Below are 16,353 nucleotides of genomic sequence, written 5' to 3' on the forward strand. Positions count from 1 at the left end.
TTGATCTGTTTGGGGAATGGGGAAGGGTCTCCAGTTTCTGGCAGCACAGGCGAGGGTGTGCAGGGAGCAGAGAGGGGGCTCCCACGGGGCCTGCGGGCCAAGCGAGGGGGCATGAGCAGGATTCGGAAGGCAAAGAGGAGCCCTCGCGTCCTGAGCAGGAGGAATGGGATCTGATCCGAGTGGGCACAGCTCTGGGCTGTGTCCTTGGAGGGGAAGACGAGAGATGATGGAGGGCTTCCCGGAGAAGGGGACCTGGGGAGGAGCCCATGGGACCTGACGGCACAGGCGGGGTCACGGCCTCCCAGGCAGGACGCACCGTGTGGCCAGAGGCATGGTGCCAGACACCTGGCTCAGCGGCCGGCTCTAAGCTCACCCCCCACCCCCCAACACAGAGCCTGCTGCTCAGCCAGGAAGGGGCCACAGCTGCAGACACCTGGGTGCCCCTTGAAGCGAGGTGGATCCGGGGGCAGGAGGGGGCTGGGGTCGCAGAAGATGCTCCAGGGTGTTTTCTCGGGCAGGCTCCGGGGTCAAAACAAAGACCCTTCAAGGTGGACAGGGAAGGTGTCGCCAGCCCCGCTTCCTAAATATATCAACCAAAAGGAGGAGTAACCAGAAGCTGCCGCTAGTCCTGGGCTGGCTCGAATGACACCCTCCTCCCAGGGGGCCCCTGGACACTGCTGCCAGTCCCCACGTCCCCCTGCCCAGCACTGCCCAGGAGGGACAGGATGGGAGCAGTCAGAGAGCCCACGGGACCCAGGCAGGACACAGTGGCTGGCCGCCGCCCACCCGCCAAAACACACGTGTGCAAAACACGCGCTCACCCTCTGCCCTGCAGGTGGTAGCCTGCGCCTCCAGGTCACTGCAGTCCCCCGGGTGACCTTTGGGAGCACATTCCAAATCCCTGGCCGTGCAGCTCATCCTGAGAATATACGTGAACAGCACGTAGCCCCAGGCAGCCAAGGGCCGCATTTTTCCCACTCCAGCTTCCAAGCAGCTCAGGTGCAGCTCACAGGAGCAGCTATGGTGAAGCCCCCCCCCCACCTCCCCTCACCCCGGTGACCCAAGGACACAGAAGGAGGAGCCTCAGGGCCCCTCCCTGAGGGGCGGGGCGTTGCCACTAGACAACCTCTTCCTCTTCAGGACCAGCCCCTTCCTGACCCTGCTCGGGCCTCACGCACTGGCTCCCTCCAGCATCTGGGCTGAGCCACCTCCGGGGTGTCCCCCTACTAACTCGGGCCTCTCCAGTCTTGCTCCTGCTCCCTGCCCTGAGCAGGAGCAGGTGCAGGAACAGAAGGCCCGCTGGAGCACGAGTGAGGGACACACACACCGGTTGCCCGTCAGTGGCCTCTCCTGTGTCCAGTGGCAGCCCCACGCCCTCGGCTCTCATCTCACTCACAGAACCTCAGCTGGGTGCCTGATCCTGGCCTCTCATCCTGGCCAGGAGGGCCTTCTGTACCCATTTTACAGATTGAGGAAACTGAGGCCTTTGAGTGAGGTGGAACAGCTGCTGAGCAGTGGAAACAGAACCCGGTCTCTGACTTCAAAGCAGCAGCAACCACAAGTGCCGTCTCCCCAGCCTGCCTGCTGCCGCCTTGTTGAGTGTGGTAGCAAAGTGGATGTGAGGGTGCAGGTGTGGGGACGGAATGGGGACACACGGGGACAGTCAGAACCCATCAAACAAAACCACGGCGCATCTCAAGAGAAGAGGAAGCTCAGGCCCGGAGGAGTTGCGTGGGCTACACTCTGTTGCACAGCATGGTGGGAAGCAGGGTCAGGGCACAGGCCTGACGCGCCCGCAGGCCCCCTCAAGCGCCTCCAAAGAGCACAGCCAGAGAGGCCTTGGGGTCCAGTCCCCGGCCAGGAGCAGAACCCCCTTGCCCAGCTTGCCCCCCACCCCAGGGCTCCTGGGGTCTGGGTGTGTGACATCCAAACGCTGCAGACAAAGGCCTCAGGGAGCGCGCCTCCTGGGCAGCCAGCAGAGGGCAGCAGCGTCGCAGCCACTCACCTCTGGCCTCTATGGAGGAGGGGGCGGTCTTCGTGTCACCTGGTGGAGGAGGGGCAGGCCTCTCAAAACACAGGTTGCTCAGTCTGGCCCACTGTCCCCACTGCTGCCTGCCGGACAGCTCCTTACAAGAAGTGCTGGGGAGGGGTGGGTGGCTCGGGCTGGGCTCGGGGAAGCCAGGGGCTGACAGCACATGAGCCGCACCAGGGCAGCAGGGTCCAGCTTGGCTTGCTCTGCCACCCCTGTGCCGAGTGCGCCTGAGCCAGGTCTTGCCCTTCTCTGGCCTCGGCTTCCTTGTCAGTGCAGGGAGGTTGCTGGGAGCCAGTGACCCTTCTGAACCCTGGGGCTCAGGGGACTCGGTGGCAGCAGACACTCCCCGCCCCTTCTCCCATGAGCCCTTGCAGCCTGCACACAGCACCAGGTCCTTCTTGCTCAACTTAGCTCGCATTGTTTTTAAAACCAGAGCAACAGGCTTAGCCAGTGTTGACCACGCACAGCACAGGGACCTTTGCCTTCCTGCCCTGAACCCAGGGCCTCAGGGTCCCTGTACAGCCCGGCCTTAACCCTTTCTGATCTGTGTGGAAAGAGCCCAGCCTTTGCAGCCAGTCTCCCGGGTCTGTGACTGGCAGCCCCTGCTCTGCAGTCCTCCTCGGCTTCCTCCCCCGGAACCATCGTGGCCCACACTGAAAAGTGGGCAGCTGGTTGCACACATAGCTTGCACTGAACCCTGGGGCCTGGGCACCAGCACAGCCATCATACTGCTCGTGAAGGCTGGCCTGCCCCACAAGCAGCGGCCTCACTGCCACACCGCTCCCAGCAAACCCTCTCCAGGCTCCCTGGTGCAGAGATCGGGGCCCAGAGTCCACATGTGAGCGAGCTGCAGCTGCCCCTCCGGCCCAGAACCTTCCTCCTGACGCCCCAGACAGGGACTGCCTGCACCCCAGAAAGATTTAGGGGCCTGTGGGGAGGGGCTGGGGAAAGGGGCAGTCGTCTGTGTCTAGGGCCTGGGTTTAGCACAGACTCTCAGCAAATGTCCTAACCTGAGCGCAGCCTGTGCCTCGCACATTAGCCCCGTGCAGGGCATTCCTTGCAGGGAGGCGGAAGTGGCCAGGACCCCATTCCCAGGGACACTGGTGGTTGTGGGAAGGGGGCTGCACTGGCTGCCACGGCCCAGCGTGCGACAGTCCCTGGGCCTCCCAGGACCTGTGCTTTCGTGAGGAAGTAGAACTCGGAGGAGTGGTTTTCCCACCCTTGTAGCCCCCGAGCCTCTGCAGCCAACCCCTGAAACAGAAAGCAACTGATGCTCACAGGGGCCCCAGGGCCAGGCCACAGCCTGTGGCAGCGCCCAGAGAGCAGGTGGTCCCCCGGGACCCTGACAGCCCGAAGGCCCAGCCCGCCACAGCTGGGCGCTCCCTTCCCCACTCAGCCATAGCCGCCCCAGCTGCTTCCGCCAACGACGCCATCTTCCTAGCTCCTTCCTTCTTAATAAGGAAACCTAATTTTGCTGCAGCTAATGAGTAAGGCGGGCGGGCGGGAGCCGATCTGGCAGCCACAGGACACCTGGGAGCGGGTGGGATGGAGGGACGCCAGATGGGCATGAGCCGGCAGTGCCACTCGCGGGGCCACGGGGGGCGCCCCACGCTGCCCACCGCCCCGGGGATTGGCATCCCTCCCAGCCTCCTGCCTCTCCCCTCCCACCCCAGCTTCTGAGCTTCCCAGGGAGGCGGGTGCGACCTTCAGGCTCCAGATACGCAACTGCTGCTGCGGAAGCTCTTTCTGCTGGGCCGACCTTGGCACTGAGACAACCCCCAGGCTGGGCATGCATCGAGGGCGGGGGCCGGGGGACGTGCAGCCCGCAGGCCCTATCTGAAATCACCGGCGTGGCCCTACCAAGACAGCCGCAGGCAGGACTCAAAACTCACTCTGCAGCAGGCTGACGTCTAAGTGGGTCGTTCCGTGTGGCCCGTGGAAGGTGTAATAAATGTCCCAGTGGTCCTTGGCAGAAAGAGGGCTCCCCACCCCTGCTAGGCCATGGTGTGGGGGGCTGCAGGGTGCATGGCACAGAGCCTTGGTGGTCTGCTGCACACCCCTGCCTGAAGCTCCAAGGGTACAGGGGCTGACAAGAGAGGGGAGGGGCTGGGACCCCACAAGTGGGGTCAGGGAGGGCTGGTGGGCATGGGGAGTGCACTGGGGCAGTAGACTGAAGAGCCCCACGTGGTCAGGCAGAGACCCTGGTCTGTGCTGGCCTAAGGAGGATGGCGCAGTGTCCCCAGCCACCTTCTACAAAGTGCCACGTCTGAGTCCTAGAAAGCTGCGGGGTCTGTGGCTTCGGGCTTGGGTCCACGAGCACAAAGAGGCCAGCGCCGCAGGGCCTGGCACGCAGGAGGTGCTTCTCACTGTTTGCTGAGTGACTAGTTGAATGAGGCACAGTGGGGCCCCAGCTCTGCCTGAACCTGGGGACCTGTCTCTGCCCAGCCGCCTGTGGAATGGGCATGTGCGCCTACTGAGTCTTTGCAGGCCATGACTCACCCTTGCCCTTCGTCCCCTCTTGCCGCCAGGTGGTCAGCCGCGTGGCCGCCCAGCAAGGGTTCGACCTGGACCTCGGCTACAGACTGCTGGCTGTGTGTGCCGCCAACCGGGACAAGTTCACTCCCAAGTCTGCTGGTAGGTGTCCGTCCGGGACTCCACGGATGTCCTGGAGAGGTGGGGCGGGGACTGGACTCTAAACCCGCGGGCGCCTTGCTTTATCCAGGTGTGCGTGAGCCTCCAGGGAGGAGTAGCGGGGGCCACCAGACAGACTGGGGCCCACAGCGGAGCTCTCCTGGCACGGAGGGGGTACCTCAGGCCCGCGAGAGTCTGTCTGGAGGCCCAGCAACAGGCACTGTGCTCAGGGCAGCACCCGCGGTCTCATTCCATCACCACAGTGACCCCCAGTTCACAGGTGGGGAAGCAGACCCAGGGAGGTGAGATGACCTCCCGAGGGCACACAGCTGGAAGGCAGCAGAGCTGGGAGTGCAGCCCCGGCCGGGGCTCCGGAGTCAGCAGTGACAACTAACCCGGATGCGCCGCTGCGTTCGCTCAGTCATTCAAGGCGGGGGGCGGGGTGGGGGGCCTTTTATTTAAAATAAAACACAGAATGAGAACAAAAAGTCATCGTCCATCCAGGGCGTTCTTGGCAGCTGTGTCATCGCGTGAGGCCCCCGATCCGACATTTGGCGGGGCCCACAGAGGCGCAGGAGCATCCTGCCTGTGAGGTTCGAAGCCCCAGACACCACAGTTTTCCACCTGCCCCCGTCCTCATAGACCTGCTTAGGCAGCAGGTGCAGGGCAAGCGTTAAGCCCGGCACACGCGTGAGAGTCCCGCCCGGTCACCTGCTGAGGTGTCATCTCTGTGCCCTGGTGTACCTGTTTGGGAAGGCAGACACAGTCAGGAGACCCACCTTGCTGGGGTGCTGGCAAGCCCCAGAAATACAGAGGGCCCAGCCCAGTTTCTTAGTGTGGATATTCTTCATTAAGTCAGAGAAAGAAATTGGAAGAGAAAAAAAAAGTCATTTCCTGTGTATTAAAATACAAGCTTACTTCAGAGAGTTCATGGAAAATGGAACTCACTGATGAGTTTATTTTGGTGCATAAATTTGAAGATAAAATATCATCATGGCATGGCCAGCGCCGTGGCTCATTAGGCTAATCCTCCGCCTGCGGCGCCGGCACACCGGGTTCTAGTCCCAGTTGGGGCGCTGGATTCTGTCCCGGTTGCTCCTCTTCCAGTCCGGTGCTCTGCTGTGGCCTGGGAAGGCAGTGGAGGATGGCCTGAGTCCCTGGGCCCTGCACCCGCATGGGAGACCAGGAGGAAGCACCTGACTCCTGGCTTTGGATCGGTGCAGGGCGCCAGCCGTGGTGGTCATTTAGGGGGTGAACCAATGGAAGGAAGACCTTTTTTTCTCTGTCTCTCTCTCTTCTCATTGTCTAACTCTGCCTGTCAAAAAAAAAAAAAAATCATGGCAATGCACAGCACACAAAAACTATGCATACGGTTAAAAACTTTTTTTCACCAAAATAAACTTAGCTTTTTATTCCATTTTTTCCCAAGGAGACATGTTCACAGAATTTAACAATCAGTTTATTATTTATGTATTCATTTATTTGCAAGTAAGAGGAGGGGCAGTAAGCGGGAGAGAGGCAGAAAGAGAATGTTCCATCCACTGGTTCACTCCCCAAATGGCCACAGCAGCCAGGGCTGGGCCAGGAGCTCCATCGAGTCTCCCACGTGGGTGGCAGAAGCCCAAGCCAGACTCTCGGGCCATCCTCTGCTGCCTCCCAGGTACATTAGCAGGGAGCTGGATGGGAAGCAGAGCAGGGAGTGGGCTCCGGGCCCTGCGGTGTGCGATGGGGCTGTCCCAGCACTGCCCCATCAGCTCCTGTTCTGCATCCGGGAGCATCCTCTGTGAACGCATTGACAGGGCGTCTCACAACGCGTTTCTGTAAACCTGCTCACCGCGGGATCTCTTGGCTGGGGTGCACACCTCCCCTTGTATGAGTGTATAGCTTCACTTACAAAAAGGGCTGTGAGGGTTCTGTGGACCAGGAGCTCCCGCCGGGCCAGCCCACGTTGGGAGATGGCCGTGGTACTGAATTACCTACCAGCGAACCTCTATTCCTGAGGGGGGCGTGCAGTTGTAGTGATAACTGAAGTTAACGCAACATTGACAGCTTACCGGCTGCTGCTTTTCAAAGCGTCCCATATCTCTTGAGTGCTGTGAGCGGGTACCTGCCAGGGCTGCAAGCAATTCCCAGGGGGCGCAAAACAGAGCGGGTCCTGGCTCAGGACACTTGCAGCCTAGAGCCAGGGTCCAAGAGCTTTTGCTGCCGAGGGCCTGTGGTGGGCTACAGACGGCTTGTAAGGCCCACCTGTGACCGGCTCCAGCACAGGGCCCCTGGTCTGGAGATAGAGAAAAGCACTGATCAGGCGATTATAGGTGTGTGCACCTGTGCATGGATGGAAGTGCTGGGCACAGTCGCGGACGCTGTGGAAGTGTTGCTGTTTTGGGGGGTGGGGGCTGGGCAGAGTGCTCTGGGGAGGAAGGCTTCCTTGGGATCTGCAGGTTGAGCAAGAGTGAGGAGGTGATGGAAAGGAATCAGCGCTTCTCTGCAGGTCAAGGGAGCGGCCTGTGCAGACGCTGGGCTGCAAGTGGAGGTCGATTGTCATCTGAGCTGAGACAGGCAGTGGTGCTGGAGCCCAGAGGCGGGGCACGTGTGGCCGTGGTGAGGCTGGAGCGGCAGCAGCCCCTGACCACGCGGGGCCAGTCCTGAAGTTTGCAGTCTTTGTCCCAAAGTCACGGGAACATGGCTAAATTCTCATTGTACGCAGACTGCTCTGTCCGCCAAAGCAGAACAGGCTGCGCGGGGAGCAAGCGTGGGGGCGGGGGGCCAATTGGCAGATCCTAGGGAGGTCTGGGTGGGTGAGGACGATGGTGGCTGGGCCAGGAAGACAAGACTGGAGTGATGAGATGGGGACATTTCCGAGGCGGAACCAAGAGACAGAAAGCACAGCCGGAGGGAGAGAAGGAGGCCAGAGGGACCTTGCAGCAGCCCAGTGGCTCCCCGCTGGAGGAGCGGCTCAGCCGCCTGTGCGGCCCCCACTCAGGGGCCTCTGCAGCCCGTGCCTGGCCGGCCGGCGTATGCTGGCAGGGGTCTGTGTTCTGTCGCAGTGCCCAGTGTGGTGAGACATCGGGTATTCCGTCATAGATGAGGAAGCTGATGCTCACGGGGTCCTGAGACTTGCCTGGGCCATGCAGCAAGTTGAACTCTGGCCTCCTGATTCCAAGCCCAGCCTCTGCCTACCCCAGCCCCGCTGGCTGCAGAGCGGGTGTTGTGGGGGGCCCTGTTCTCCTGCCCAGGGCACCAGGAGCCCCTGTGGGAGAGCCCTTCACTGTGCCCAGGCAGGGCCTGGGGCTCCTCTGAGCGCCATCTCAGCATTACTGCTTCTCCTGATCCAAACGATTCGTTCTCCCTGTCCACACGGCCAGTGGTGCACAGCTCTCTACAGAGCCCTCTCGCATGCGTGCTGCCATTAAATGACAGGGTGATGAGTTCTCAGTATTCCCATTCTGCAGCTGAGAATACTGAGGTACAGCAGTACAGTGGGTTGGGCATCACATGGATTCCCTTCTTAGGAATCAAACCCCTGTTGGCAGCAACAGCTGCTCCCCAAGAAGGATGGGCTCAGGGCTCCGGGTCGTAGGCCCCTCCCTGCCTGGCCATCTTCTGGAAGGGCAGGTGTCAGTCTGACGGGGGTTAGGGGGGGAAGCTCCAGTCGCCCTGAGGGCCACATGAGGTGGGGAGGCAGGGATGCACTGAGCATGGACGCACAGGGCGCCAGCCCCTCTGTGTGGATGGCGTGGAACCAGCAGAAACCTGGACGCCTGGCCACAGGTGTGCATGCGTCTTAGCGGTCACCGGGCAGGCAACGCCCAGCCCATGGCCCCGCTCAGCCAGGCATCTGCAGGTGAAGCGCTCAGCCGCTCTGCACAAGTGCAGTGGGCTGAGGCCTCGCCCCCCACCTGGCGCTCTCTGCCTACCTGGGCCGAAGCTCTCTGACTTGCTGGTGCAGTGCCTCCTCCTTGCTCTGAGAGGGTCCCTAGTGTCCGTCTCTCTCCATCCATCCCTTCCCACTGCCCTTGTCCATCTCTTGCTTCCTCTGTCTTTCTGGGTTTCTCTCTGTCTCACCCTTTCTCCCCATGGCTGTGTATGTGGTGTGTGTGTACACACGTGCCTGGTACCCGTGGCTGCGTGCAGTGCATGTGCTGTGCATCCCCGTATGTGTGTGTGTGTATGTGTGTGTGTGTGAGAGAGAGAGATGGGGCTGTGTGTGGTATCTGTGTGCATGTGCCTGTGTGTGCAGGTTTTAACTGTGTACTTGCATGTGTCTACACGTGTCTGTACGTGTGACTGTGGCTGTATGGGGTGTGCAGCTGTAGCAGGGTGTGCATGGCTGGGTGTGGGACCCGTCTGAGCGCTGTGCACTGGTTTGTGTTTCTGTGTTGGGGGGTGTGGCTGGGGGAGCGCGTGGCTGTGTGTGGTGTGCATGCTGGGTAGTGTGAGGGGGGTGTGCCCGGTTATGTGTGTGGTGTGCATGTCTGTGTGGGGTGTTTGGCTGAGTGTGCAGGTTGTACTGTGCGTGTCTGTGTGTGGCGGAGGCGCGGGGGTGTGTGTGTACACGGCTCTGTGTGTGTTTGTGTGTGTGTGTGTGCCCCGCCCCCACACCTCCTCCCGTCCCTTTCCCTCTCCAGTGCGGAGGCCAGGCCGGGCAGGCGCAGGCGGCGGGCGGGCGGGCGGGCGGGCAGGATGAGCTCATGCCGGTGGCGAGTAGGGGAGAGGTGCTTTGTCAGGCGCGCTGGCGGCGGGCCGGGTTGGGCACGCACGCGGCTCAGGAGCCGGCCGGGCAGAGCCGCGCGGGCTGTGCGGCCGCGTGTGCGGGAGGCAGGAGCGGGGAGCGCGCAGGAGCGGGAGCGCAGCCGAGACGCTGCCGCAGCCGCCCAGGCAGGCGCCTCCACGTGCGCCCCTCCGATACCCAGCCCCCAGCTCTTTGTTCTGGCGCAGCCTTTAGCCTCTGTGCGCGCACACGCAAGCGCACGGGAGCACGCGCCGCCGCGCGCACGCCGGCCAGCTCCTCTGCGGGAGGCTCCCGGGAGCCTTGCCGCGGCCTCCCCGCCCCCTGCAGAAGGTCACCAGCCCAGCCCACACCCGGGGGCCTCCCCTGATGGTCAGCCCCGCCACCGTGCTAGCCCCCAATGGCTTGGCAGCCAGCGCCGAGATGTCCGCCCCTTTTCACTGCGCTCCCACGCGCGCAGGCTGCGTGGGCGCCCAACACCAGGCAGTCTTCGTGTCCCGGTCCCGAAGGCCCTTTGGATGCCTCGGCTACTGTCCCCTGCGTGCACAGATCTGTATGGCCTCAGCTGAACCCTGTGAGCAGCCAGCGGCAGGATAAAACAGTGGTCTTGGAGAGGTGGGGACGCTGCCATCTGTGGGGAGCCCTCCAGGAGCAGAGCTAAGGGAGACGCCTAGGGTGCCCACTGCCTTCCTGTCTCCCCAAGGTGGGTCACTGGTGGCTCTGGGCTCTGACAGAGTGCTGTTGGCAAAATCAAAATGTAGAGCCGCCAGAAAGTATGAGAGGCCTCTGGGGTGTCCTGAGGGAGGAGCCAGCAGAAGGAAGCCCAGAACTCAGGGACCGGGCAGGGCTGGAAGAGGCAAACCCTCCGAAACCACGGAGGAGGAGGCCAGTCTTCCTCAAGGCAAGCGGAGGGTGAGGGTCCTCACATGGGACCTGGCACCTGGGCGGTGGAGGTGGCCCCAGAAGTCTGTGGTTGTTTAAAATGCATATTAATTGCTCACATTTGCTGTGGGGGAGATGGCGCTGTCACATCAAATGCCTGGTTTGCTTTCAGTAGGAGCCTTGGACCCACAGCCCTACCACCAGCCAGGTCAAGTCAGCTTCCCCCGAGGCGGATGCTGGGTTCCCAGTGCCCTCCTTCCCCCTCCCTCTTGTCTTACATCACCACATCCCCCGCAGTTGGAAAGCAGCTGGAGTCTGTGGGCTTGTGTGGTTCTGACCTCTGCCCCAAGGATACCCTCTCATCCCAGCACAGCAGCCTGAGCCCTCAGGCTGCATTCCCCCCAGGGTGTCGGCAGCTGACGGGCGGCTGTTCTGGCCCCCCAGCCGCCCCAGAGTGTCCCTGCCCGCCCCCTCCCTGCTGTCCACAGAGGAGGGGTTTAGGAGAGGCCGGGTCCCTCACTGGGGCTCTCAGTCCCAGGGGCTTCTGCAGCAAGTTGAGTGGCAGACCTTGACCCCTGGGCGCTGCTGGGGTCAGTCAGAGGGATCAGAGGCTGGCCAGGTCCGTTCCCCTGCTTCTACCCTGGGCTGCTCAGGCCAGAGGCGGGAGGCCCTAAGCTACCTTTTCCCTTTGTCTCTGAGAGCGAGTCCTGTTGCCACCTGGCCGCGTGGGGAGGGGGGGGCTTCAGACCCCCCATGGTTGTGAGGACCTTGCTGGCCTCTCCCCAGCCTGGCTCCTGTCTCCACCTTCATGCCTCCCTCCCACCCCTCTGTGCCTCCGCCTTCCCGTCACCGGGAGGACAAATGGCCTCACTCAGGGACACCCTGCCAGAGCTGTCTCTCTGAGACAAAGCTGTGTGCAGCTCTGCGTGAAAAATGGCTCACGGCTGCCCAGTGAGCAGGCGGGATTGGTGGGTGCCAATTGCAGGGGATTTGTTACCGGCTGCTGGCTTCCCCAGAGACAGCAGGCGGGCGGGCCCTTGCCCTTGAAATGCCAGGCTGCCTGGCAGGCTGGGGCACCTTTCCAAGGCCAGGAGAGACTTCCTCCTGGATGCCGCCCCGCCCCCACACCCCAGCTCTGCTGAGCTCAGATGTGGGGGCAGGACTTGGCTTCTCCTTCCAGCTCGGCTGTCTCCGCTGCAGGTCAGGTCCCCCAGCTAAGGGCCCTGGATTTCAGCACCGGGCCCCTGGGAACCGGCTGGAGGTCAGATCTGTGTAGTGGACGAAACCTGTCTGTGCAGCTACCTCCTGCCCACTCACAGCTGTGGGACAGGCCGCTGGGGCTCTTACCAGCATGCCCGGAGACGCTCTGCTGGGGGAGGGACAGACCCCCGTGGCTTCATGCTGGCAGCAGGACTGGCTTCCGGGGGTGCAGATTGGAGCCCACTGCTTTTCTGAGTGGCCTCTTGGGGGCCCGTTGTGGAGCAGTGGCCCTGAGGGAAGAGACCTGGGGTGACCTCTCAATGGCAGGGGCCCACGTGATGGGGTTTGTGGCCACAGCACTGTTCCCAGGCCTGGGGGTTGGAGGAGGGGTGGCTGGCCGGTCCCTGGGGTGCCAGCCTGGACAGTGGGGAGGGGCAGTGCCCAGCCAAGAATGAGAGAGGGCAGATGTGGAAACATCTTCCAGGCTCAGTGCATGGGGGCTGAGTCTATCCTTACAGACAAGGTCTGCAGAGACGTAGGACCGCGTGGAAATGCTTGGGACACGGTGGTAGCGTCACAGAAGGGTGGCAGAGTGGTGTGTTCCATGCGGGCTCAGCCAAGGGCAGAAACAGAACCTGTCTGTTGGAGGCACAGCAAACAGGAGGCAGTACCCTGACGGGGTGCGGCTGGGACACCTTGCATTGTTTCCCACACTTTCTGCGGGGGCCCTGTCTTCTGCTTTCAAGCAGAAGCAGCCGCAGTCGCTGTGGGTTTCTTCCAAGCTTGCTTGGGGCTGGCAGGGGTGGAGGGAGGCTCGCGCCTGTCTCCTGGCTGGCTCAGCAGTTTCTCTGGCGCGGCCTGCTCCGGCAACAGGCCTCTGCTTGTTCGGAGGCCACTCTTCCTATCTCCCTCTCCGCCCCAGGATTAGCTCAGCGCTGTCCTCTTTGCACCCCTCCCCCACCAAAAAAAAAAAAAGCCAAGGAGTTCAAGGACACTGAAGCCTGAGGCCCAGCCCAATGGTATCTGCATTCCAGGCCTGTGCAAAATGAGATAGCGCACAGAGCAGAAGCCACCAGCCCACGGCGGGGAGGGGGCTTGCCGGCTAAGACCATAGTAGGCAGCTTAGAAGCCTCCCAAAGTGGGCCAGCTTCTCTGACTGGGGCCTCAGAGCCCCCTGCTGTAGCTTCCTGGTGGGGACAGGGGCCGCTGTAGGGGCGGCCAGGCTGCTGGTGTGTGTCTGAATTCAGAGCTCCATGACGCAAAGCCTGCAGGGGCGGTGCTGGTACTAGTCACCTGTGTGGGACAGAGAAGTGGTGGAAATGAGAGGGGGAAGGGCAGCGGTCCATGCCGAGGGTGCCAGTTGAGCACGTTCCCTGCTGTGGGCACGTGGGACCCAGTGGAATGTGTCCTCTCGGCTTCCTGGAGGGCACCCATTAAGCACCCCCTCCCCTGGCCTTTGTTGGTTGAGAGCTCCGTGGGTGGGCGCACGATCAGAGTGGACAAACCCTCCAGCTTCGGACGTGGCCCTACACACAGGCAGAGGATGTGCAGGCAGTCGGGTGTACTCTGTGGGCAAAGGTGTGTGAGGAGGCCCCCACTGCACTTGCGGCAACCAGGCCTTGCCACCCCGCCCTCCCCTCCCCGCTGTCCTGCGCACCTGCTTAGCTGATGAGTGGAATTCTGGTATCTTTACCCGCTTAGCTTCCATAGGGGAATTTTCAAAGGAAATTGTATCGCTCCCATAACTGGCAGACCAGTCTCCCCTGCCGCGTTCAGAAACCGGCAAAATCAAAACGGGAGCCTGCCCCGTCTCGGTGTGGAGCTGCAGGTGCCTGCTCAGTGGCTGGGGCCTGATCCTGTTCTCTGCCCATTAGAAGGGCATCTCTGAGGGCCTTCAGAGAAGGGTCAAAGACCAGTACACACCAAACGGAGCCTCTCCTCTTGGAAGTTGCAGCATCCCAGGACTGGGGACATGTGGTGTAGCGAGTTAAGCCACTGCCTGTTATGCCAGCATCCTAGATGGGCACTGGTTCGAGTCCTGTCTGCCCCAATGCCAACCCAGCTTCCTGTAATGACCTGGGAAAAGCAGTGGAAGATGGCCCCAGTGCTTGGGCCCCTGCCACCCACGAGGGCGACCTGGATGGAGTTCCAGACTCTTGGCTTCAGCCTGGCCCAGCACGGCCCAGCACTGGCCATCTGGGGACTAAACCACAGGGTGGAAGACCTCTCTCTCTCTCTCCCTCTCTCTCTCTCCCTCTCTCTCTCTCTCTCTCTCTCTCTCGTGTGTGTGTGTGTGTCTCCCTCAGTCTCTGTAACTCTTCCAAAATAAATAAATCTTTGGGGGTGGAGAGTTTGCAATTGCTTGTGTCAGAAAAGCAAAAAAAAAAAAAAAAAAAAACAAAAAAACCAGCATTGGCTACTGTAGAGGAAATGAGGTGGGGCAGGGCCATGGTCAGCGCCAAGTGTCGCCCTTGAGCACGTTCCCTGCTGTGGGCACCTGGGACCTGGTCCTGCCCAGGTCAGTCCCCCTGGAGGCTCCGGGAGCCCGGAGGAGGAGGCTGTGTCCTGCCCAGCATCAGTTTCTTCCGCCATCTGGGGCATCTACACCATTCCAGGGCTACAGGAGGAAAGACGAGGTCGTGGGAGTAAGAATTCCTCTGAAAGTTAAAAAAAAAAAAAAAAGAAGAAGAAGCAGGAATTTTTAGCCTGTGTGCTGCCAAAGCAAGCACCAAAACAGGAATTTTTAGGGCCAGCATGGTTAGCGCCAGGGTCCAGGCTCATGGCACACCAAGCACGGGGCAGACTGTTGTGCAAGTGTAACACACACAGGCCGGGCTCGTGTGGTTGGAAAGTAGCGAGTGTCACATGGGACAGCCCTGCACCCGCCTTCCATCGCCAGCCCCATGAGTCCCCCCCCCCAACGCCAGCAGCCTCAGTCCCATTTTTAGAAAGATACAGAGGCCCTGGGAGGTGGACAGGTGGACTCAGTGAGGGCCGCGGTGGGGCCAGAGCTTTGGCCATGGCGGGCCTGGCTCTGCACAGTTGCCAGGGTGTCCCCGAAAGCTCTGAGACGCCTCTCTGCAGATACAGAGGCCTGGGGTCGTCCCCAGGCAGGCACAGGGCTGCCTCTCAGAAGTTGCACCCGGGACAGAGGTCCTGCCCAAATGGCTCCCCCGCCACTGCCCCGGGGTGCCCCGAATGCCATGAACTTAATAAAGCCATCGGCGACAATTAATTCTGCAGAGAGAGAGCCAGGTAAGAGGATTAAGGAAGCCCGAGCTTTGGTTTTAAGATGCAGCTTAGCATTCTCGCCCCCAGAGGAGGGATTTCAAGGGATTGGAGGGCGTGAGAGTGAAATGGAGCGGGGGCTTGGCAGGAAGTGGACGAGTTGGTTATGGGACTTTTTTTCAGCTGGCATTGCTAGCCACAGCCTTAGAAATTCCCAGACAGGAATTAAGGATGGTGTGGTTCATCAGTGTTGCCTGTTTACATGGATAGGGCCAGCGCAGGCCTGTAAGGGCACCTGCCTTAGGAAGAAAATCTGATTTTTAGCCGCTTACAGCCATGATACAGCAAACGCATGGGTCTCGTGATGAGCCCAGGCACCGTGTCCACTGCATTTCCCAGATGAGAAAACCAAGGCTGAGAAGGAGCGAGTAACCTGACCAATGCCACCTGGCTGGAGGGCGCCAGAATTAAGCCACGTTGTGCGAATCTGACCTGAAGCCATCAGCTGCCCCCTGCTCTTTCCCAGCAGGTTTAAAGGAAGTCCTGGGGAGAACACGCTAATGACTCAAGTGAGCTGTCCGTCTCCCCTGAGCGACTTGCAGGTGGAAGTATTGAGTGACCTTGATGTGTCCTTGCTGGGAGCTTAGGCACCCTCCCGTCTTTGATCTCATTCCGCACTCCTGTCCCACGGGGGATGAGCAGCAGAGAACTTCCATCGGCTCCAATTTCCCATAATTTTTCTCAGAATTATTGAGCTGTTTAATTGAGAAGAAAAGGAATTGGGAGTGTGGGTTTTGGAGCAGTCTGGGTGTGAATGCTACTCAGCTCTGTGGCCTTGGAGAAGTCCCCTAACCTCTCTGTGCCATGGCTCCCTCCTCTGATAAAAGGGGGTGATACTGTTGCCTGTGGCATGGATGCAAAATGAGTTCACACAGGTGCAGTGTGTAGAGGAGGGCCTGGCGTCTCTCATTCCTGCAGGTGACAGAGAACCCAGGCTCTGGAAAACATGGCGCTCAGTAGGGTCAAGGTAAACACCAGCCTTGGCCACCCCCAAGTAAGCGGAAGCTGAGTGGGACCCTGGGACCTGGGGCAGGACACAGCCCCTTCCTCAGGGGGAGGCTCCGGAGCCGGAAGCCCTTGACCATCTCCAAGACAGCAGAGGTTTACATGGGATGAAGCACACATCTCCGTTGCCTCCAAGGAGAGCCAGGCCGCCTACAGGAGAGTTGGCAGAGAGCCGGCTGCAGGGGGCTGGACAGGGCCAGCATTCCCTGTGTGTACCCGGGGCAAGGGGAGTTTGAAGGCCTGTGTCTCACCAGATCTTCCCAGCCATCCCTCCCAGAACTCAAATTTTTTGTTTTGATTTGGTTTTTAAGATTTTTTATTTATTTATTTATTATTTGAAAGGCAGTTACAGGGGGTGGGGAGAGAGAGAGAGAGAGAGAGAGAGAGAGAGAGATCTTCCATCTGTTGGTTCACTCCCCAAACAGCCGCAATGGCCGGAGCTGTGCTGATCCAAAGCCAGAAGCCAGGAGCTTCTCGCCAGTCTCCCATGTGGGTGCAGGGCCCAAGCACTTGGGCCATCCTCCACTGCTTTCCCAGGCCATAGCAGAGATCTGGATTGGAAGTGGAGCAACCAGGACTTGAACTG

General features: G+C 60.8%; 1 protein-coding gene across 4 annotated transcripts in view; it reads left to right on the forward strand.

Annotated features, from left to right (window-relative positions):
• The window catches only part of ZMIZ1 (zinc finger MIZ-type containing 1), a 214,672-nt gene that overhangs the window by 122,789 nt on the left and 75,530 nt on the right, over positions 1–16,353 (forward strand). For all 4 annotated transcript variants that reach the window (XM_070057911.1, XM_070057907.1, XM_051831554.2 and 1 more), the window contains one exon: positions 4,561–4,666. In XM_070057911.1, coding sequence (XP_069914012.1) covers positions 4,561–4,666 — 106 coding nt within the window. The remainder of the gene's footprint in view (positions 1–4,560; positions 4,667–16,353) is intronic.

The sequence above is a fragment of the Oryctolagus cuniculus genome, chromosome 15 (genome assembly GCF_964237555.1).
Source record: "Oryctolagus cuniculus chromosome 15, mOryCun1.1, whole genome shotgun sequence".
In the NCBI taxonomy this organism is placed as follows: domain Eukaryota; kingdom Metazoa; phylum Chordata; class Mammalia; order Lagomorpha; family Leporidae; genus Oryctolagus; species Oryctolagus cuniculus.